We start from the raw sequence: 20947 nt of genomic DNA, 5'->3' as shown, positions 1-20947 counted from the left end.
CAAAAAGCAACCTCCTGTTCTTCCAGAAAGCTATTTACATACAGACTACACAGAAAAAGTTAGAGAAGCATGATCACAGATTCTAATGATGGATTTCTAATAGTGATTTGAACTATTAAACATGTCTAATGGTTTCAATACTAGAAACTAACAAGCTGGTGAGCATTTTTATTAAACTTCATAATTAATATGAAATTTGGAAGTGATAGAGTTCCATGGAAATGTACTAGCTAGGGTGAGCAAAGATAGTGATTGTTTAAAAAAGCCAAAATCAACCAAAAAACCCAAACCAAAACCAAGAACGGAACAGAGTAGGAGACTAATGAGAGTGAAGGAAATGCAGAGAAATAAGAATGTTGCTGAATTATTTCAATAGACTCTGAATTGTTCATGGAATAAAAATTAATGGGTTTGCATGACACAGATCAGCCATACTGTTCTCATAAACATCAGCTCATAAAATTCAACTAGTTTAATCTTTACTGTTTGCGGAACAAGGAAACAATTTGTTTATTGCTTTATAGATTTATGTTGAGTAGCTGAGCTTGGAGATACAGTAATTGCTCTTGGTGTATGCTACTTATAAGAAAAAACCATCCTCTATGCAGGAGACAGATTTTTAGGGACAGCCAGAGAAGACACAAAACCCTAAGGACTTTATGATAATCATGATCTTTTTGAACTGCCAAAAAATATTTTGATTTTTTATACTGTGTCAAAACCCTCCCCAAAAAATCTGTATTAATAAAGAAAAACAGAACAGCTAACAAAGCAAAACAATTTTATTACCAGAGCTGTTGTGCTTTAGGACATGTTAAGAGAAGCAACAACCTGTGACTGACAGCAGTTACACTGCTTAATGTGCAAATGGAAACATCACTGAAACATGCTAAATACAAAAATTAGCTAAAAATTACTTACACTTATTTCCTCAATGTTGACAGATACTTAGGTCATAGTATTTGCAGCCAAAAAAAGTGACATACTGAAGAACAAACTCAATTAATGCATCAATTCAGAGCATGGTATTTGGTTTTTGCTACAGACCAGTAGAAATACAGAAATACAGAGAAATGTTTGAAAATATTTTCAATTTTAAAATACTTAAAACTTGTATTTCTCAGAGCACTGCATTTTTGTGGTTCTGTTATCCAATCTTCTTGTAATGTCATTCCTTAAATGCAAGCTAAGGACTTATTCTGAAGACTAGCAGTTCCTCTCACCTCTAGAAAAGAAATTCTGCTGAGTCATCCTTACTAGACAAACAAATATTTATGCAACATTTAATTTTTTTTTCCTCAGCCAAAGAAAACATAAAGCTTCTGAAGCTAAACTCCCTCAGAATTCGGGAGACAGCTTTTCTAACTGAAGTTTCTCTTTGCTGCAGCAGAATAACCTAAAGCACTTGACTATTACTCATTTAAAGGGACTTTTCCCAATTAGCAGTTGTTTCACTTCTGCCTTCTTCCTCACAGAAAGGATTATGAATTCTGAACATCCATTGTAAAAGAACCTGTGAAACAGATTGAGAAACTGCTTAGAAGAAGGCATATACAGAAAAAAGGACGTTCTGCCATTGGATGCATTTATTGTCTCATGATTTTACTGGGAACCTGCCCATTACCTTCTTTCCCTGGCAAACCCATAAGCAAACACACAGAAGCTTAAAGAAGAACTGTCTCTTCATAGAATCATTCCAAATTTTAATCTGCTAGTTTCCATTTGATAAAAGAGATATTCCTAATAGCATGTAGAAATCTTTAAAAATATTGTTAATTGTGCAGTACATTGGAGCTTGTACATAAACAACCTTGCACAAAAAGAAGAAATTAACATTATGGTTTTGGATAATGCAGGTTTTCTAATTCTACTAACTTAAAAAAAAATTAATCATGAACAATATTTAAATACAAAAGAAATTACCTGATTTTCATTTCCCTTCTAGCCATGCTTAAATCTTAGATTTTGTGGTTATAAATCTGCAGTCTCAAATACACCCTTAAATAACCTACTGGACTCCTCAGTGGGTAAGTTTCAGTATTTGCAGCACAACATTAGTTTTGACTTGATCTGTCCCCACATCTAACACTGAGAAGGAATGTATGGGTACTTTATGACCACATATGCTGCCACACAAAGACATCCTCTGACTATGACTTTGGTCTCTATTTAACACTGGAATACAGAACAGAGAGGAAGGAGACCAAGAATCCCAATTTAGAAAGGCTTTTAAGCAATTCACATGAAATGTATAAATTTAGAATTTATTTTATTAAAAATTAATAAAAGGCAAAACTAATGTATTTTGAAACAAATCCCGAAATTCTACAAAAACAATGAAGGCTTTTTCAATCCAAAATTACCATCTAAACACTCAAAAATTTACATCAAATGCTTACTGAAAATTAATATTTTTGAGTCAGATTTTTGGACTATGTGGATGCTGTATGCCAGCTTCTAAAGCAACATAAAACTCCTCATCCAGAGTCCAAAAAAATGTAGGGAGTCCCTAAAAATGTAGCAGAAGCATTTCCGCACACTGATTTCAGTAGTCAAGTTTGTGCAGAAGTGATTCCACTAGATTCATAGGGTACCTTTTTGAGGCAGCAGAAACTTCTCACTTTGTGAGCTTTTTGACCTTTTCCAGCTCTTCTATAGGTTCCCACTTCTGATTGATTGTTACCAGCTGGAAGAAATGGAAAATATGAAAGTTAGTAAAATGCCACTGAGCATTTACTCCACACACACATACCCTCTCATATCAAACATCAACTTACTGGTGAAGAAGTTCTAGTTTCCTTTCAGAAATACACAACAGATGACATAATAATTTGTTGGAAAAAATCACTTTGATATTAATTAAGTGATAATGCCAAATAATTTTATTTTTCCTTATCCTAAGAACTCTATTAAATTAAGATTTTGTCCCTTCAGGCTGCAGTACTCAAACATTCTTACTCAATTCTGTAATTCAGAAACAAGATAAGGGTAAACAGCACTTCCTCTACACTCCAAGTTTCCACTGCTATCAATGGACTTGAGTAAATGGATGTTTGGGTGGGAATAGACATAGGAAAACAACCAGAAGTACAGTATGAATTTAAGATCAGACCTACAGTATAAGAGCTAAATCCCTATCATGAGGTAATAGAGTGAAGACAAAGTAACAAATGGAGCATTTGTTTCCACCTTTAACTAGATAGACATCAACTTTACACTTGTTTTCTCATTCATATTTTACTAGTTCTTACACATTAAAAGAAGTGATTAATTGTGTTGGAAATTTATGCTATTTAGACATATATTATATGTACAAATTACCTTCTGAGGCTTGGCAGGATCAATATTTTCCCATGGTTCTGAACTACCAATCTTGTGAATGCTTTAGAAGAAGATAAAACAGGTATTATGTTTTAAGGTGTGCCCTTGCATACATTTTCATATGAGCAGCCTATTGTCAGTAGAGCTATTCACTTAAGTAAGGAGTTCCCTAAAACACAAGTTTACAGGTTTGGGCATTATATTTTAAAATCTGGATAGGAATCAATGATGGCTTGATTTGCAGCTTCCAAAGCACCAAGCAAGCCAGCACTGTTCACATATCATTGTGAGGGAAGCAAGCTGAAAATTCAAAACTGAATAAAGACACAAAGTAATGAGATTTTTACCCTGATAGTTAAAATCCTATTCCCATCATTTTAAAATAAACAAATAAACTCCTAAAAGCTTTAGGAGCATAGGATTTGGCCCCAATTATTAACCAAGCCATTGGAATACTCTCTTACTTTAATACTATCAAACTGTTCTTTATATGAAATTCTTGATTAGAACATTCAAAACATCTTACCCCTAAAGCAAAAAAATCCCGTAATTATTAAATCAGAAGTTAGGAAATAACTAGGACTACACTCCAAATTAATTAATTTCCTCACTATTTACAATCTGCAGATACTTTTGTCATTCCCAGTACTCCCAGTACTCTGGAACATGTGCCTGGTGCCTTTATTTTTATGTGTGTCTGTGCAAAACGATGGTCAAAGCTCCAAGGAATAAGTTTTTTGCTTACATCACATCAGATTTGTGGAATATGGAATAAAGACAAAAAGAGAAGGCCCCAGCTGCTGCCAAGGACAATATTCCGGCAAGGGGAATGAGCTGAAAGATAAAATAGAGAAAAGAGCTGAATTTATGTCCCAGCTACAGACCCACGAGTAGGGGGAAGCAAGGGTTACACAGAGCTAGGGAGAGATTACCTGTTCATGTACATTACCTCCATATCACTCTTCACACCACTTCACTTCTAACACGTGAATTTCACTTTTACCTCTGTATAACCCTTCTCCACACCTCACTTTTAATACATGAACCTTAACGCGGGTCCCCTTTCCTTGGGAAATCAAGCGGCAAACCCGGCGCAGCCGCCGGAGCCCTCAGCATCCCTCCCCGCAGGCAGGTAGCACGGCCCCGACCCCTGAGGCAAACTTACTTCTCTTTTCGTTTTAAGCGTGTGCCAGATACCCCTGCTCATCCTGGCGGCAGCAGGCAGACCGGGGCAGGCAGACCGGGGCAGGCAGACTCGGGCAGGCAGACTCGGGCAGGCAGACTCGGGCAGGCAGACTCGGGCAGGCAGACCGGGGCAGGCAGAGCGGGGCAGGCAGAGCGGGGCAGGCAGAGCGGGGCAGGCAGACTCGGGCAGGCAGACCGGGGCAGGCAGACCGGGGCAGGCAGACTCGGGCAGGCAGACTCGGGCAGGCAGACTGGGCAGGCAGAGCGGCGGCCAGCGCTCCTTGAGGGCGGCAGAGGGCGCGGCCTGTGCCGGGCCGGGCCCGCCCCGCGCTCCCCGGCGCTGAGGGGGAGGCACAGCGCGCCCCCCAGCGGCCGGTGCGGAACGGGATGAGGCCCGTGCCCTTCCCGCGCCAATCCTCAAACCTGGCTTCTCCATTTCTTCATTGTCTTCTTGTCTGTCCCGTTCTCCAGGCAGCTGCCCAAAGAACAGAGCGGCTAGGTAAACGCCCAGGTCTTCAGAGCTCGGAGCTCCAAAAGCGGAGCCCAGCGCCACCCTCTCCCCTTGTGCCGCAGCAAAAGCTCAACCCAGGCTCGGGTTCTCCATCACTCTGTTCCACAGCTCCTATCACACCCCAATCTCCCTCCGAGAAAAACTACCGGGGCAGGCCGGAGGTGAGAGCAGGTGACTCCGTACATTGGTTTCTTCCCCCTTCTCTCCTGGCCCCTGGAAAGCAGCGAGAGGAAGAAGAGGCTGCCTTTAGTGCATGTTCTGCTCACTCCCTGCAAGGAACAGACAGGGCAGGGCACAATCAGCTCAGCTGCTCCTTCTAGGGAGCACGTGTGGAAATCAAGCAGTGGCATCTTGGAGGAAAAAGAGCTGGCAGCATTTTACTCTAATAACTTTTGGGTCCAGCAATTCCAATGTAAACTCTCAAACACTGGAAAGCAAAACAAACAATTTTCATATTTTTTCTCAGCACTACTGCTGAGAAACCTTTGTGCGTTTGGGAAGATTGTGAGCACTGTCTCTTTGTTGTCACCAATAAAGCTACAGGATGGTCCTTTCTATAAACTGGTGATGAAAGCAACCAAGCTGTAGGGCAGCTGTTTGTATCTGAATCCTTTCCTAGGCTACAAGAACTTGTACTGCTGCCTTTTGCCCTCCTCAGTCACCAACTGCTCAAAACTTCCTTTTGTGATCCATCTCACTATAAACCACACTCAGTGCAGTCCCTAGTGTGCCTGTTATGAGAAAGAAATATTTGTTAATGGGCTTATAACTTCTGAACATCAGCTAAAATAAAGAACTGTCTTTGACAGTGGTGTATTTTATTCCAAAACATTTTCACTGGGAAAAGAGAATAAAAATTAATAAAAAACTTCCTACTCTATTAAGTTAAAATGCACATTTGCATACATCTAACATCAATTTCCTTAGAAGTGTCTGAGTATTTTAGAAGGCAACCTACAAAAATGTATTGTCAAAGAATGGCTGGGTGGGAAATATAATTCTGCAGAAACTGTCATTAAGAAAACTCTCTTCTAAAAAATTATTATTATAGCTTGAGTCGATTGCATACTTGTTATATGCTTACTCAATCCAAATGTTTGTACACTAAGCAGTAACTGATCTAAAATTACTCCCAAAATCCCTGACTTCCAAACCTACACCAAGGAGAGTTGAGCACTGACAACCCTTCACTGCCACTGTATTTTGGAAACTGCTTGTAAGAAAGTAAGCCTGTATATAGGCACATATGAAACACCTTGCATTTTATACAGAATAGGACTTCCTCCTATTTAATTTCCTGAAAGCTTTTCTATTTCTTACATATTCGCTGTCTTTAGGAGACTTCTCAATACATTTTAAATTTTCTTATTATGCCATTTTTGTACTTAAAAGCAGGAAATCTACGGTAACACTAAGCTGTTCCACAGTGTTTTATCTAAGTACCTCAAGTACTTGTTTCATCAGATGTAAACCTACCCAAAGCAAACACGATTTTAATTTATTATTCTTTACTGAAATTACAAAACTTTTCACAAGTGACACTTTACTGTATTTTACACTCCCTGAAACCTACAGTAAATACAGTATTAAAAAGCAGGAAAGATGCAAACCTTTTCAAAATCTTTGTAATATATTTAAAAATACTTATGTCACTCCTTTCTAGATTCGAGAGGCTAATTCTTGATTAGAGAATTTTTCATAAAATTCCAAGTCTTTTATGCTTAAAGATGGTTTCACAGTCTTCAACGATTTCACAAAATGTTCCTGTTTTACAGCAGTTGCTTCAAGTCCATTCTCTTGCAATGCCAACAAAGCAGCCTTTAAAAGAAAAAGAATCCACCAACTTAGTCCTTACCCTGTTTTAAATTGCAAAGAATACTCTAAGTATTCTAAAATATTTTACAAGGAATAAAGCATCAGATAAAGCATTTGAAAACAGCTTTGTATAACTTATGGTTATTTAACAACAGAAAAAGATCCAAGTAAGGTTACCATAAGGTTACCATTTTTCACTCTGTTTTTCTGTCTGGATTAGACAATACATCCTTTAACACTTATGTATTTGGATTTTATTATTCTTCTGTGTTTTATACAACTCAACTCAAATTCTGGATTTCTCTTCTCATTTTTTTCCTCTCTAGCTTTGAAAATACCTGCTAATTTCAGCTTGCAGTACAAAGAATGCAATTCACCTAAGTTGTGAGCATGAATTAAGAGAGGGCCACATGAAATAAGGGGTAGTACAGTTCTTTAACTTCTGGTAAATTATCACACACAGACTTCATTCTTATTTGTCTCTTTTATTTAAAGAATGAAGCCTTGTTCAGTTCTTCTGTTTTAATAATTTTCTTTGGATTTTCAATGCAAACTGGGAAAGAACCTGTACTACAGATGGCTTGGTAACACATATGAGTTGGCTCTCTTTTTTCATTCAAAGTTGTTATTTAGAATTTATTTCATGAATGAACCAGGAATATTTCTTACCTCCTTGCACAGATTTTCAATATCAGCTCCAGAGAAGAGGTCTGTTAGGACTGCCACATCTTGTAATGACACATCAGTATCTAATGGAATTTTTTTGGTGCAGATTTTCAGAATGGAGAGTCTTCCCTGTAAATTGGTGCATATTACGCAAGAAAACAAAACCAATCAAACAAAAAATTAATCTTTTTGCAAAACAGTACCAAAGCTGAAACTAGAGCCAAGGAAAATCCAGAAAAGTACCAAAACTACCTGGTTTTGGTGGAAGAATAAAATGCTATTAATGGAGATAATGCACTTCTGGTTCTCTCACATATTTAAGATCTGTTACTCACAGTCACTCCTTGCTTCAGGAAAACACAGTATTTTAGGCTGAACAGGCTGATTTGGCATGCTTTGCATCAACATTTTTTTGTGAAGCTCAGGACAAGCAGCCACACAAGCCTTGGGAACACTACACAAAAATTATTTGAAGCAACGACAGACAACACATTTTGGTATTTCCTGAACTGTAACTTGATTTTCTAAATATACATATTATAACTACCTACACCAGTTAAAGTCTTATTGGTGTTTAAAATACAAATATCTTTATTACTTCTTAAATTTTTTCATTGTACCTTGAATCTCATGACTCATCTCCAGTGAAACAGCCATCACTTGTTAAGTATGTTACAGGAACATGCCCCCTTTGCTCTTAAAGTATGCTGGCAATTAATATCTCTCCCTTTAAAGCCATGTATGGATGTGTAATACCTTCAGATCTGGAGGTGGAATATAGATCATCTTGTCCAGCCTTCCAGGACGGAGTAAGGCATCATCCAACATATCTGGTCTATTTGTTGCAGCAACTACAATGAAATCTTTGTTCAAAGTTTCCTGAAACTCTAGCTGAGTAAGAGATCATGTAAACAAATTAGTGCAACATGGTTGAGATAGATATTATCATAAGATATTAGTTAACTACTAATGACAAGAGGGGAAGGGCAAGATGATAATGTAATTTTACATGTAGCTATTTTCCCTTCAATATTAGTATTTTATCTTTCTTGAGCTAAAAAAATGCCTTGGTGCAGGGCAGGTTACATGACAAAGAAGAAAGATTGTTAGTATCTGCCTTTGTAATAAATAAGGACTTTTTTTTTTTTACTAGATTGTAACAAAGATCTTTTTTATATGCAAAAAAAAAAAAAAATCAGTATCCTACAATTCTGGAACTGTTTTCCTTCATTAGTTCCCCAGAGACTATCATCATAAGAAGAAATTTATATACAAAAAAGCTAAATACTAAATGTTGTGAACAATTCACTGACAAGTGAAGGCACAAGTTTTTGTTTAAATAACAAACTGATCATAACTGTGCTGCTTTTGTATGCATTATATGTGAAAAAGAACTGCAAATGAAGTAGGGGAAGTACTTATAAAAAGTAATCTCAGGGAGGAACTTGTTTCAGAGAAAAATCACACAATCTAAAAAATTACTGTCAAGAAAAGGATTTTTGTGACAGAAGACTAACACCCAACTAATAATGCTCTTAGCCTGTGTGGGTATTTTGTTCAAACAAAGTGTATGTAAAAACAATTAGCAGCCTATACAGAGTAAAAACTAGTAATTATGACAGAGTAAAAGAGCTTCTTGTGTGTTTTTAAGTTTGAGGATTTAAAATTTAAAATGTTAGTGCCAACAACTAAAATTTTTGAAATGACTGGACAGCACTTCTCATACTTCCTATACAAAAAAGGGAGCATAAATACCTTTCTTTCCTTGTCACTTTGTTCTTGGCACTGAGCCTCAAGCTGTAGCTTGCCTCCTCTTCTTTCTGTAACTTTCAGCCCAACTCCATCCAGTTCATTGAGAAGAACAGAGAGAATCCTCTCGGAGACACCATGGCCAGTTCTGCAGTGTGCCCGAGATCCCAAGACAGAATCAATCTCATCTAGAAATATTATTGCTGGAGTATTTGCTCTTGCTTGGCGAAAAACCTTTTCAACAAGTATCAATAAAATAAAACATTAATGCCTTCATTCTATCAGGTAAGGTGAAAAAAGAATCCCACTCACATATACTCTGTATTTTACTTAACTTTAAAGGTACATTTGTAATGATTCTTACAAGCTGTTCTGGCTTACACTTACTGTTGGCAAATTCTGCTTCCTACTTATATTCCTAAATGAACTGAAAACAAATGGCTAGAAATACTTCCAAAGTTTAACACTGGTATAATATTAGGGATAGATTCTCACTTTATCTACATGTGAATCTGTAAGCCATTTCTATTTTATAAACAGATGAGAACTTGATCATCTTTCCAACAACAAAATTGAGGTCTAACTAATACTTTGCAAAAGTCAAGAAAAAATAGACTACAGAACCTTACACAAATTAAAAACTGTACCTGAGACAGAATTTTCTCTGAATCTCCAACGTAAGGCGAGAACAGGTCAGCACCACTGACAGAGAGAAAGGAACAGTGACAGCTTGTGGCCACAGCCTTCACCAGCGTGGTTTTGGCACACCCAGATGGCCCATAGAGAAGAATACCCTTGGGATGAGACAGGCCCATCCTGGCAAATGCCTCAGGAAATTTCACAGGCCACTCAATACACTGTCAATACATGAAAAAGGGATGAAATTCTTAGTAACAAGCAATCGATAAAACTGCTGAGCACATAATTTCCTCTCCTTGATACAAATATGAATTGGAAATCAGAGAATACTGATTTAGTCTTCATATAATGCTGCCTGCTTCAATTTTCTACTTGAAACAAAACTAAAAGCAATCCTGAAGAGATAACGGCCAAGAACCATCCCTGGACAAATATTCAGGAATGGACAAATAATCTGGTTAAAGTTAAGTATTTTTCAGCTACTAAAACATGCCTATTTTCCCATTATATTACTATGCTTGGTGGTAGTATCTTGTGACTGCAAGATTTCTAACTCAAGCATTGTAATAACATTTAAAATACAATTTATCATCAGGTAATTTGCAAGAGAAATAATTTTCATAACGCAGTGTATAGAATACCCTGGAGTACATATTAGAAATTAGCTCTGTTTATCTAATTTAATTTAATACATTACCTGTTTTAACTTTAATTTTACATCTTCAAGACCACCAATTTGCTCCCAAGTCACAGGTTTACACTCTGTTAGTCCAACTGCACTGCGAAAAGATGATGGTTGAATTTTTTTAAAAGCTTCTTGGAAATCTGCCATGTTAATCATGGTTTCAGTTTCAGTTGAATCCTGAAAAAAAAACAAAAAACAGATAGAGCATCTTAAAATTTTAATGCAATACTTAAATACGGCATTAATATGGAAAATACTTCACATAGACTAAATACAACTAATAAAGAATCAGTTCCTGACCTAATGAACTTAAACACTGCAGACACAAAAATGCAACATAAAGTAAAATATAACCTCGTTAACAGCAAGTTTTTACACAGGAAAAGACCAATTTTAAAAGAAATTAATGTTTCAGAGAAAACTTATTTCCTAAATTATAGCTCCATTAGGCAGTGATTTGTTAAGTCAAATAGATGCTGTCAGGGTTAACAAATCACATCCTCCACTCTTCTGAACAGAAATTTAAAAAGTCCAAAAATCCATTTTCACCACACAATGAAGAATGTAACACATCTTATCTCAAATAGGCTATAAAATGCCACTATTAAACCACAGTTGCAGTAACAGAACTAAGGTGAGAACTGAAAGGACAAGCAAATCTAACATATTTATAATATGCTTGGTGTGAGTCTTCAACTTGTTGAACTCTTCAAGTAAGTATTAATGAAGAAAAGGGTAGTACAAATACTAGTGACATTTTCTTGACTGATTTGCAACCATACCAAAGAGCTGTGGGACATAGCCTGCATAGCAGCTTCTCTGCAGAGTGCTGTAAGGTCAGCTCCAACATACCCAGTTGTCATTTCTGCCAGCTTAGCCAAATCAACCTCTGCAGAAATGGGCATATGAGATGTAAGTAACTGCAGGATGGATCTTCTCCGTGTAACTGTTGGGGTCCCAATAATAACCTAAACCAAACAGAATAAGCAAAAATCTTAAATAGATAATTTGCCATACTCATTTGTTTTATAGATCTAGTCAAGCAATTCTGCTTTATATTGGCTACCGAAAATTTATATATACTTATATCCCAACTAAAGAGTTTTACAGGAAATCTATTACCACCACTATATAAATGACAAGTATTTAAAATACCATATACTTTCCAAGGGAATGGTGTTTATATAAATTGTTTTTAATAAGGCACCATCAGCTAGTTTATCAAGTAACTCCCATAACTGAAATAATAATTTCCTTATATCGTAAGCACTAAATTTGACTAATACGAGAGGAAAAAATAAAATAGTTAAACTTTCACACATTATTGAAAACCTGGTAAAACATGATCATAAAAATACATATCAACAATCTACAAATACCAGATAATAATGAAAATTACAATTATTAAAGCATTAAAGAACTTGATTAAACTGGTGACCTAGGAGTGGGATTAGCCAGGAAAATAAACATTACAAGCACAAGCACTGTGTGTTGCAAAACTGCGTGTCTTGTTCTTCTTTGGACTACTAGGTTAATGGAAGTTTTCCAGAGTAGATCCAACTTCTGTTACTGAAACCTGAATAGAAGTTTTGACACAACAGGTTACTAGTTCTCTGTCACAATAAATTTTAAAGGAGAAATGCACAAATCTTCAATCTAGGATTTAAATGGAAAAAATCCAGTCCTGTAAAACTAAGCATCTGTAAGCAAACAAACCCCCTCAAGATCAGGTCAGTATCTTTATGATAAAGAAGCAAAAAGACTCCTCCCATCCATTTTCCAGTACTGGAACACTGGAGCTCTTGGTGTCCTGAGTAAAAAAACCCAAAACAAGCATACCCAAGTTGCAGCAAACTGAAGACAGAAACAAGACACCAGTCCCAAGCCTGCAGAATCCCACTATGAAACATGACTAGAAGACATTAAAAAGCTATTAACAGCCCCCTTCCACCTCAATAAGGAAAGAAAAATGTGAGTGTATGAATAAAAGGGTTTATTTACCTCTCTGTCAAATCTGCCAGGTCTTCTCAGTGCAGGGTCTAAGGCATCTGGCCTGTTGGTTGCTGCCACAATGACCATCTTCCCCTCACTCCCTACACCATCCAGCAGTGTCAGCAACTGAGCAACAATACGATCTTCAGGAGCATTGTTTGAACTTCCTCGCTTTGGGCATAAAGAATCAATCTCATCAAAGAAGAGAATGGTCGGGCCCTCGTTTGACATCTCTCTGCCCTTTTCAAAGACTCTTCGCAAATTCTCTTCACCCTCTCCTGGTCTTGAACCATGGAGGGCTGGGCCACTGATGATAAACAGATACGCACCCAGCTCTTTTGCTACTGCCTTTACCATTAGAGTTTTCCCTACACCTGGGGGCCCAATTAATAGCACTCCATTAGGGACAGAAAGGCCCAGCTTCTTGAAAGTTTTCGGAAAGCGGAAAGGAAGATCGATCATTTCTTTCAGAGACTTCCCCACATCATCCAGTGCTGCAATTGAAGTTTTTGCAGTGTCTTCCAATACATGTCTGTACCATTCTAAAGGGACCACCTCCTTAATTTTTATGCTTGTTTGGGGAATTATCAATCCAGCTCCCTCATTCAAAGGAGATGCAGATAGTATTTCAATATACGCCACGGGATTTTCGGGACTTGGGGCAACAGTGATAACATAACGAGGCGAAACATACACATTTCTTAGTAGTTCCGTGATGGTTTCCTGCAACAGCGCTCTGGGAGTCGACTTTTTCAGCGCGGCGCTCTTGAGGACCACTTTCACAGTGGCTGTTCGCAATTGTCCGTACGGCAGCAGCTGCAGCCGGCCCAGGCTGACCGAGAGGCCGCGCAGGTCCCGCGCCGCCAGCCCCGCGGTGCTGCAGGTGAGGTCGGCCTGCAGGTACCCGTCCGCCAGGTCGTGCCGGGGCCACGCCGTGCACACACAGCAGCCGCCGGGCACGGAGATCCTCAGCGGGGCGCCGATCCTGGCTCCCAGGAAGGACAGCGCGCCAGGCCCCAGCCGGCACCGCTGGGTGCCCTCATCTCCCGGGTCCAGGGGGAGCATCTTTAAGACCGCCGCCTCCATGGCTGCCTCTGCGAGGGAGGACAACAACCCCTCTGCTCTGCGCGGGCCCGTCGGACCCGTACTCACCGCGCCTCGCTCTCCCGCGGGTCTCCCGCTCCGCCACCGCCCGGCACACCGCAGCCACCCGGCATTGCCGACCCACGGCGGATAGGACGGGCCCGGACGGGCCGGAGCGCAGCCGAGCCACTCGCGCTCTGACAGGCGGCCCCGCGCATGCGCCACACCGGAGCACGCGCACTGCTCCGCGCCTCAGCCCCCGCAGGACCCCGGAATGAATCGGGCGGGAATGGAGCTCCGAGGTTGTCGAATACAACCGGTGCCCCAACACCGCCGTGCCAGTGTGACTGTGGCAGTCAGTGCCACGTTCAGTCGCTTCTTAAACACAGCCAGGAACGGTAATTCCTGGGCAGTTCACTCAATATCTAATCGCCCTTCCTGTGAAGAATTTTTTCCTGTTGTTCAGCCTAAACATCCCGTGGTGCAGCTTGAGGCTGTGGCCTCTTGTGCTGTGTGGGAGAAGAGGCCAAGCCCGACCTGGCTACAGCCTCCTTTCAGGGAGTTATAGAGAGGGATAAGGTCCTGCTTGAGCCTCTTTTATTCCAGGCCGAGCACTCTGTGCTCCCTCAGCCATTCCTCATAGGGTTTGTGCTCCAGGCCCTTCACCATCTTTGCTGGCATTCTCTGGACCTGCTCCAGTCCCTCAATGTCCTTCCTGAGCTGAGGGGCACGGAAGTGGCCTCAGTACTCGATGTCCGCCACCTCCCTCATGCCCTGCCTCAGCCACTGCCCTGCGCCTTCCCTTTGGAAGGGCTGTCAAAGCAATGCCTGTGAGGTGAGTGCTGTGTCCTGGAGACTTCTTACACCCTTGTCCCACAGAGGAAATGCACTGACCCCCCTTCTAATTGCTGTCAGGCTTGTTCTCCATAGAGCTGGTCATGACAGGGCTTGTCCACCACCCTCAATTCTTTGCCCTCTTTTTGTCTCCTCAGTGCTGCCTGCTTGTTTGGTGCTTCTTAAACATGTTCCCAAATGTTGGACTCTCCCATTCCTGTGCCCCTGTCAGTGCTTCCCTCTGCTCCTTTGTCACCAGCAGTCACGGTTGAATCAGCAGTGGGTGCTGGTTAAAAAAACCCCTGTGGAACCACACGATTGGCTTGAGAAGCTGCTGATGCAAGTAATTAAGACACAGATATTAATTCAACATTTGGTAAAACTACTGTAGTATGTTGCTCTGACAAATTAGTTGGTGTTTCAGAAAAATTTTGGTCCCCCACCTTCTTTTATTGTGCAGTACTTTTATAGGAACTTACCAGAAGGTCTGTCAGCACTGTGGGCTACAAGATAAAATTTACTGTGTGCATAGTTTTATTCTTAAAAGTAGCTTTGTCTTAAATAAAGTCACACGTGCCGAATACACAGACTTTGAGACCACAGACATACAGGAACTGGGATCTCAAATGCTCATTGCTAGTCAGACACAGTTAAATTCACAGAAAACCCAGAGAAGGTGGTTTACAGCACAACTGCAATCTGTCCTGTATTGTATTCTGAAGGCCTCAGGAGGGGCAGTGTAAGAAAACCTTTGTGATGGTGTCCTGGTTAATCACATTCCTTACTGAACCAAGGCTGTGCACAAAATATTTCAGTAAGCCATATGAATAAAAGCTGGGAGAGTTAAGAGAACACTTCATAATAATTCTAAATGCTGAATAGCAACTCACAAGAATTTTGTAGGGCTGTGCAATATGAAAACTAGCAAACCTTCTCTTTAAGCCTAATTATGTGCAAAAGGGCCTGTAATATATTTCCTTTCAATTCATGACCAAATTTTCTCATTTCAGTGTTTATTTTCTATTCCTCTGCTCCTAGATATCTACTTAATCTTTCTTTTCATAGTGCAGTTCTGCACTGCACACATGTGCAAATGTTTATATGGAATATGCTTATATGGAATATGTAGACTTACCATGTATTTGGTGTAGGACATACTAATGTCTGTCCAGAGAATGTACAGACAAAAGATTATAAGGAGCTTTCGTTCCAAGAAGGCAAATGTATTTTCAAGCCAATGTCTTATAAACATATTCTCTTGTTTTATTTCTTTCCATCAAAGGTTCTCATAAACATGAGTGCCCTCAAGTACATACTCGATTAAACAAAAAACATACTCTGTTTAAAATGGCAGATTTGTGTTTCAGAATTTCAAACTGTAAAGGGTAGACCCTCTGCTTGGTTTGAAAAAGTTGTGTTTAGGAAAGAACAGTATGGAAAATTGGATATTTGCAATCAGCTCTGTAGTTTATATTCATATATAGTGGTTCCTTCTAACAGACTTATTGTAACAAATGGAAAATCTAATTTCTTATGAGAAGGAAAGCACCGGAAAATCTAATCTTAAGTAACAAAGTAACAAAAGTTGGTGTCCAATATAAAAACTCTGCTATTGTTGCTTGATGAACACATTTCAGTAAATTTTAATTTAAACTTCTTTAAGTTTTTACTGTATTTTATTGCTGTAATACTGATTTACTTTAAGACACTGATAGTTTGGTTCTTTTTAGTATGGTGAAGCCCCCCAAAAAACTAATTTGTTCTATTCAAAGAGCACAGGATTGGCTTATTTCTAACAAATTGTGGAATCACATATAGATTATTTGTATATTTTCTTAGGAAACTTTGCTGTGTGACATTGCTCTCATTTCAAATGCATTCCTTTCAGTAGCCATGCCCTTGAATAATTTGCAAACCCCAGAATTTACAGAGACAAAGTGGCAAAAAATATTCTAGAATCTAGTTTAAATTGACTAAAAACTGAAATAATGTTTTAAACAGTTTTCTCACCATTCACTAGATGGCAGCTGATCTTCAAGAATGGCTGTATTTCTCCTTTCAGAGATAATTTGGAGGGAGTAGTCATCAGTTCTTGGAGAAATCAAATATTGTCCAGCATTGTCTTCATGTCTAATATGAAACTGAAAAACCAGCACAGTGAGTGTTCAGATAATTTTCAGCTTAATTTCTTTTCTGTGTTGGGCTTGTTGCTCTCTATTTCTAGGGAAGAATGTTTCTTTTTTTCTTTCCCTCCATATTTAATGCACCAAACTAACTTCTTTTAAAGGAGAGCATACAGTTATTAAAGGTTGTAAAAACAAAGAACAATATTTCATTGTACTTTTTTTTTCTTAATGCATGTATTGGGTTTTGGTGGACTAATGTTCAAAATTCCCAATTGTTGTAACTCACAAAATAAAATAATTGTCTTGTTACAATTATTCCCTGCATACAAAGTAAATAAAATATTAAACTGATTCTTTTTTTTAGTAGGTTTTACCCTATTACTGGAATGGACATTTTCATTTTAAATTGACAAGTTAACTGTGTTTTTAACATAGCCTTTTTTAATGGTAGGTGAATTTGAAGATGTGGTCTGATTGTTTATTAATCAAATAAGGGTAGTTCAAAGTGAGTAGCTGACATGTATATGCTTTAGAGCAGGATTTTAGTATTTGTGGAGGTTCTTTGACTAAGTATAAATGCTGTATTACATTTAGGCTAGATATTGCACATTTCAAACACCAGGCTTTATTATAACAAAACCTCATAAATAAATAGTAAAGACATGCTTAGAAAAGGAATGGAAAGTGCTTTTGTATGTCTGCATGTCTTTCTGGGAGGGCCACCCTCAATGTGTTTACTTAATTTTCTAGTGAGCATCCAGTCTTGTATCTTTACATGGAAAAAGTTCCCACTGCAGTTTGGAATTTTGGGTGGGCAAGGCCCAGGGGATGGGTTTGGCCCAGGCCTTACAGTGTGGAAAATCTCTGCCTGCTGACAGAAGTTTTGGTGAAATTACTGCACCTTAAGTGGAAACCATTGATGCTGCATTTCTACCAGAAGTCATTGCCATCGTGGCAGATGCATCAGGAAAAATGTGTGCCTGCATCAGGAGCCTTCCAGTGGAAATTCACTTGTCTTAAGTTGCCAAGGAAAGGATTTTATGCTAAGACTCTACATTTCTTTGTGAGTGACTGGAGTCCCAACTGCACATTCCCTTCTCTTGTAACTGTGGGATGAAAGCTTTTCAAAGAAGGGAGAATGGACAGCTGCAGATAATTTAACAGGATACATTTTTCAATTTGTCAATATTTGTCTTTAGCACCTTTTGATTACTGCTTAAGGATGCTTGGTTATCTGTTTCAGCAAAATATATAATCCAGTGGTTCATTAAATCTTCTTTTAGATACGGAGTAGTGAGATCCTTGTGTGGCGTTCAGTATAGGAACGAGAGTAGATTGGTTGAGAATTAGAGAAGGGCCATACAAACCTAAGGGACTTAGCAGCAAATGGCATCTTACCTTCAGTATACAGCTATGAGAACAAAGGTGGACAGAGGGAAGAGTAATCAAAGGGAAGGGCCACTTTTATAGCATCAGGATAGATTATTCCATTGAAATGTCAGCTCAGTGCTTGATGTGCAAAAAGCAAAAAAATTGTTAACCTTAATTTAAAAATGAACCAAGAATATTACAAAAACTGTCTCCTTCCCATTGCATTTGTGGTATCCCTGTACTTCAGATATTGTGTGTACTTCGGATCTCCTGTCCTTAAAAATATGTATTAGAACTGGGAAAGGTTCAGAGAAGGCAACAAGAATGATTTCAGTCCAAGAAATATCTAAAAGTAGGTTAGGTCTCCTAAACACAGAAGAAAAACTTTGGGGTGGCTGTGGAAGAGGTTTACAAAACTGTAATTTGGATTGGAGAGCCTGTTTTAAAGGTCTCTTCCAATGTCAGAGCAACTGATACTATTCAGACCTCTGCTCAAAACAAGGAAAAAGAAGTAATCCATCACATAGTGGACAGTAGATCTGTAGAACTTCATGGAAGGATGCTGTGGATGCAGAATTGTGTGTTCCTCTGTAAGAGGAGGCTGGACAGTATTTATCAAAGGATGCTGTTCATGAGAGTTCTCAGGGTTGAGGAGTTATTTGTGTGAAGAGAGCTCATGGGGCATTGCTGGAGAGCCAGTCTTGTGCTGATGTCAGGAACTTGTGCAAGCTGAACTTATTGGAAAGCAGGAGTGTGTGAGAGTGGAAGTGTCACACATGCTTACTCTTTCTGTCTGTTTCTTGGCACTGCTTTAAGTTTCCACTTCTTAATGCACATTCTTAAAGCATCACATGCTTGTTCCTTAAATTATGCAAATAAATCTATACAAGAATTGATTTCAGGCACACAAAATGTTAGGGACGTGTTTAGTATTCACATTTTCCCTCTAAGAAAATCCCACATAGCAGTTACATAGATTAGTGTATGGTTTGTGTAGAATGGTCTTGCAGCTTTCTAGGGCTTTTCCCAGTGTTTCCTAGGGATTTTCCCAAATGCTTTCAAGGAATTCCAACTGTAGCATCTAGGAATTTCCCTTGTGCTATTAAAGAATTTTCACAATTTATTCTTAGGCTTGATACAAATTTTCATGGTGCTTTCTGAAAGTTTTCTTTCCTTGCTTTGTAGGAATTTCTGTCAATGTTCTATTTTCTCTTCTGCTTTCTAGGTATTTTCTGAGTGTATCCTAGAAGTTTTTACCTAGGTGTTTACCCCATGTTTTCTAGGAATTTTCCAGATGCGTCCAGAATCCCCTCTTGTGCTTTCTAGAAAGTCTTTCTAGAGGAATTTCTAGGAATTCACTCTACTTTGTAGGAACATTCCTACATTTCAGGAATCTACCCAGAACCATCTAAGGATTCTACCCAGGCACTCTAGGAGTCCTTCCTGTGCCTGCTTTTTATTAAGCATGAACAGAACTTAAAGGCTTTAGGTCTGAAGCTAGTTGTTCAGTAGATCTGTTTTCCCACCAAGAACTTAGCTTGAAAAATGTTTAAGATTTTTTTTACACTTCCCTTCCTCCACACCACAGCTATGTGTTGTACTTTTTTCTCTCCTTTCCTCCAATTCAGATAGGTAGATTTTCTTTTTTATCTTTTCCAGGTTTTGTGATAGGCCATAGTGCTTTCTTCAGAACAACTGTTATCATTTCCTCACAGAGTATTCATGTTACACTATCACTTAGACTGATTTTTAGAACAGGAATGTATATGTCATTGAATCTTAACATAAAAATTCCAGCAAGAGCAGGTAATTTACAATTTTTCTTGATAGGAGTCAATAAAAGACATAGATCTACAAACAAGTGTTTTAATATAGAGGTAGCACAAAAACTAAGTACTAAATCAGCAGATAATTGGATTAATTAAGACTAAGATGTATGTGAAACACCTGTATTACCCTGGGCAGTATCACCTACACTCAGGTCATTATTTTTTTTCAGGTACTTGTTTTGCTCTCTCCTCTTTACTTTGGCTCCTAATAATTATTTTTTATGGTTAGGTTCAATGCCCTTATTTTAAGTATTTTTGTGAAATTTGAAATCCCTTCCCTTTGGAGACTGTAAAATTAGTTAAATGAATTAGCAGTTAATCCATTTCTGTTATCATGGGAAACAATCAGCTTTTAGGAGGGGTGCTTAATTATGTTAGAAAGCCTTTGGTACACTTGTTTTTGCTTCCTTTTGCTTCACTGTTTCTGTTCCCAAGCTCTCTCAGGACTCAGAGTGAAATGATGGGCCTTAATCACCCTGACCACATTCACCCACCCCACACCTCTGGCCCATGAGCCCCAAGCTCGTTTTAAGCTCGGGCCTGGGTCTTTGTTGTGGGCTGGCCTGAGCTGTTGGTTGGTGCCTTCACAGCTATGGCTGCAGTTCCTGATCTGTTTATGGGCCTGCTCCTGGCACAGGTTTGTCTGATGGCCTGGACTCCTGGGCATTGTTCCTAGGCCTGTGTTGCTTGGGCTTAGGCTTCTTAGGCTGTGCCTTGCCATCCTTCTTGTTGATTTTGGTTACTGGTTTCTGAGCTCTTCTAGAGCTGCTGCTCCTTGTTCTCCAGATCTGCTTTGTAGCATTGCTGATGTGTCAATAATATGCAGCAATGTGCACCTTAGAACTTTTCTTTACATAGATGGCCTTCCTTGTTGGGGAACTGTTTCCTTGTAAGGTTTTATGTTTTATTTGTATTCTATCCAAGTTCTCAATAAACCACTGTCAGTTGGTGTGGATTTCTGAAACTATTAGAGTTTTTGAGTAGTTACCACATACTGTCATCTCCTGTGACTTATTGGAGTCTTGTGGAGTCCTGTTTGCATACCTTTATTCACAGTTTAATTATCTAATGGAATGCAGAATATTTTATTCCATTTTAAAATTAAGGAAACAAATACGTCCTGAAAAGAACTTCTGATTAA

At 38.9% G+C, this 20947-nt stretch overlaps 2 protein-coding genes across 3 annotated transcripts; both read right to left on the bottom strand.

Annotated features, from left to right (window-relative positions):
* Positions 1–764: 764 nt before the first annotated feature.
* Positions 765–4767, bottom strand: C13H15orf48 (chromosome 13 C15orf48 homolog). The gene is made up of 5 exons (XM_062501555.1): positions 4487–4767; positions 4067–4155; positions 3322–3382; positions 2595–2686; positions 765–1513 (listed from the first exon to the last, which is right to left on the bottom strand). Exons 1-4 carry the CDS (start codon positions 4526–4528, stop codon positions 2618–2620), a joined length of 261 nt encoding a protein of 86 aa, XP_062357539.1. The 5' UTR covers positions 4529–4767; the 3' UTR covers positions 765–1513; positions 2595–2617.
* A 1861-nt stretch (positions 4768–6628) lies between these two features.
* AFG2B (AFG2 AAA ATPase homolog B) lies at positions 6629–13730 on the bottom strand. Of its 2 annotated transcripts, none has more exons than XM_062501280.1 (8): positions 12573–13730; positions 11354–11539; positions 10584–10748; positions 9895–10104; positions 9254–9481; positions 8255–8389; positions 7502–7627; positions 6629–6835 (listed from the first exon to the last, which is right to left on the bottom strand). In XM_062501280.1, the coding sequence occupies exons 1-8, from the start codon at positions 13647–13649 to the stop codon at positions 6677–6679; spliced, it is 2286 nt and encodes a 761-aa protein (XP_062357264.1). In that variant the 5' UTR covers positions 13650–13730; the 3' UTR covers positions 6629–6676. The 2 variants fall into 2 exon arrangements, with proteins under 2 accessions (XP_062357264.1, XP_062357265.1); XM_062501281.1 differs by having other exon boundaries at positions 8255–8385; positions 9271–9481.
* Between the last annotated feature and the right edge of the window lie 7217 nt (positions 13731–20947).

Source organism: Cinclus cinclus, chromosome 13, assembly GCF_963662255.1.
Source record: "Cinclus cinclus chromosome 13, bCinCin1.1, whole genome shotgun sequence".
Classification (NCBI taxonomy): Eukaryota; Metazoa; Chordata; class Aves; order Passeriformes; family Cinclidae; genus Cinclus; species Cinclus cinclus.
Note: the sequence above shows the minus strand (reverse complement) of the source record. Positions and strands in the feature narration are given on the sequence as shown.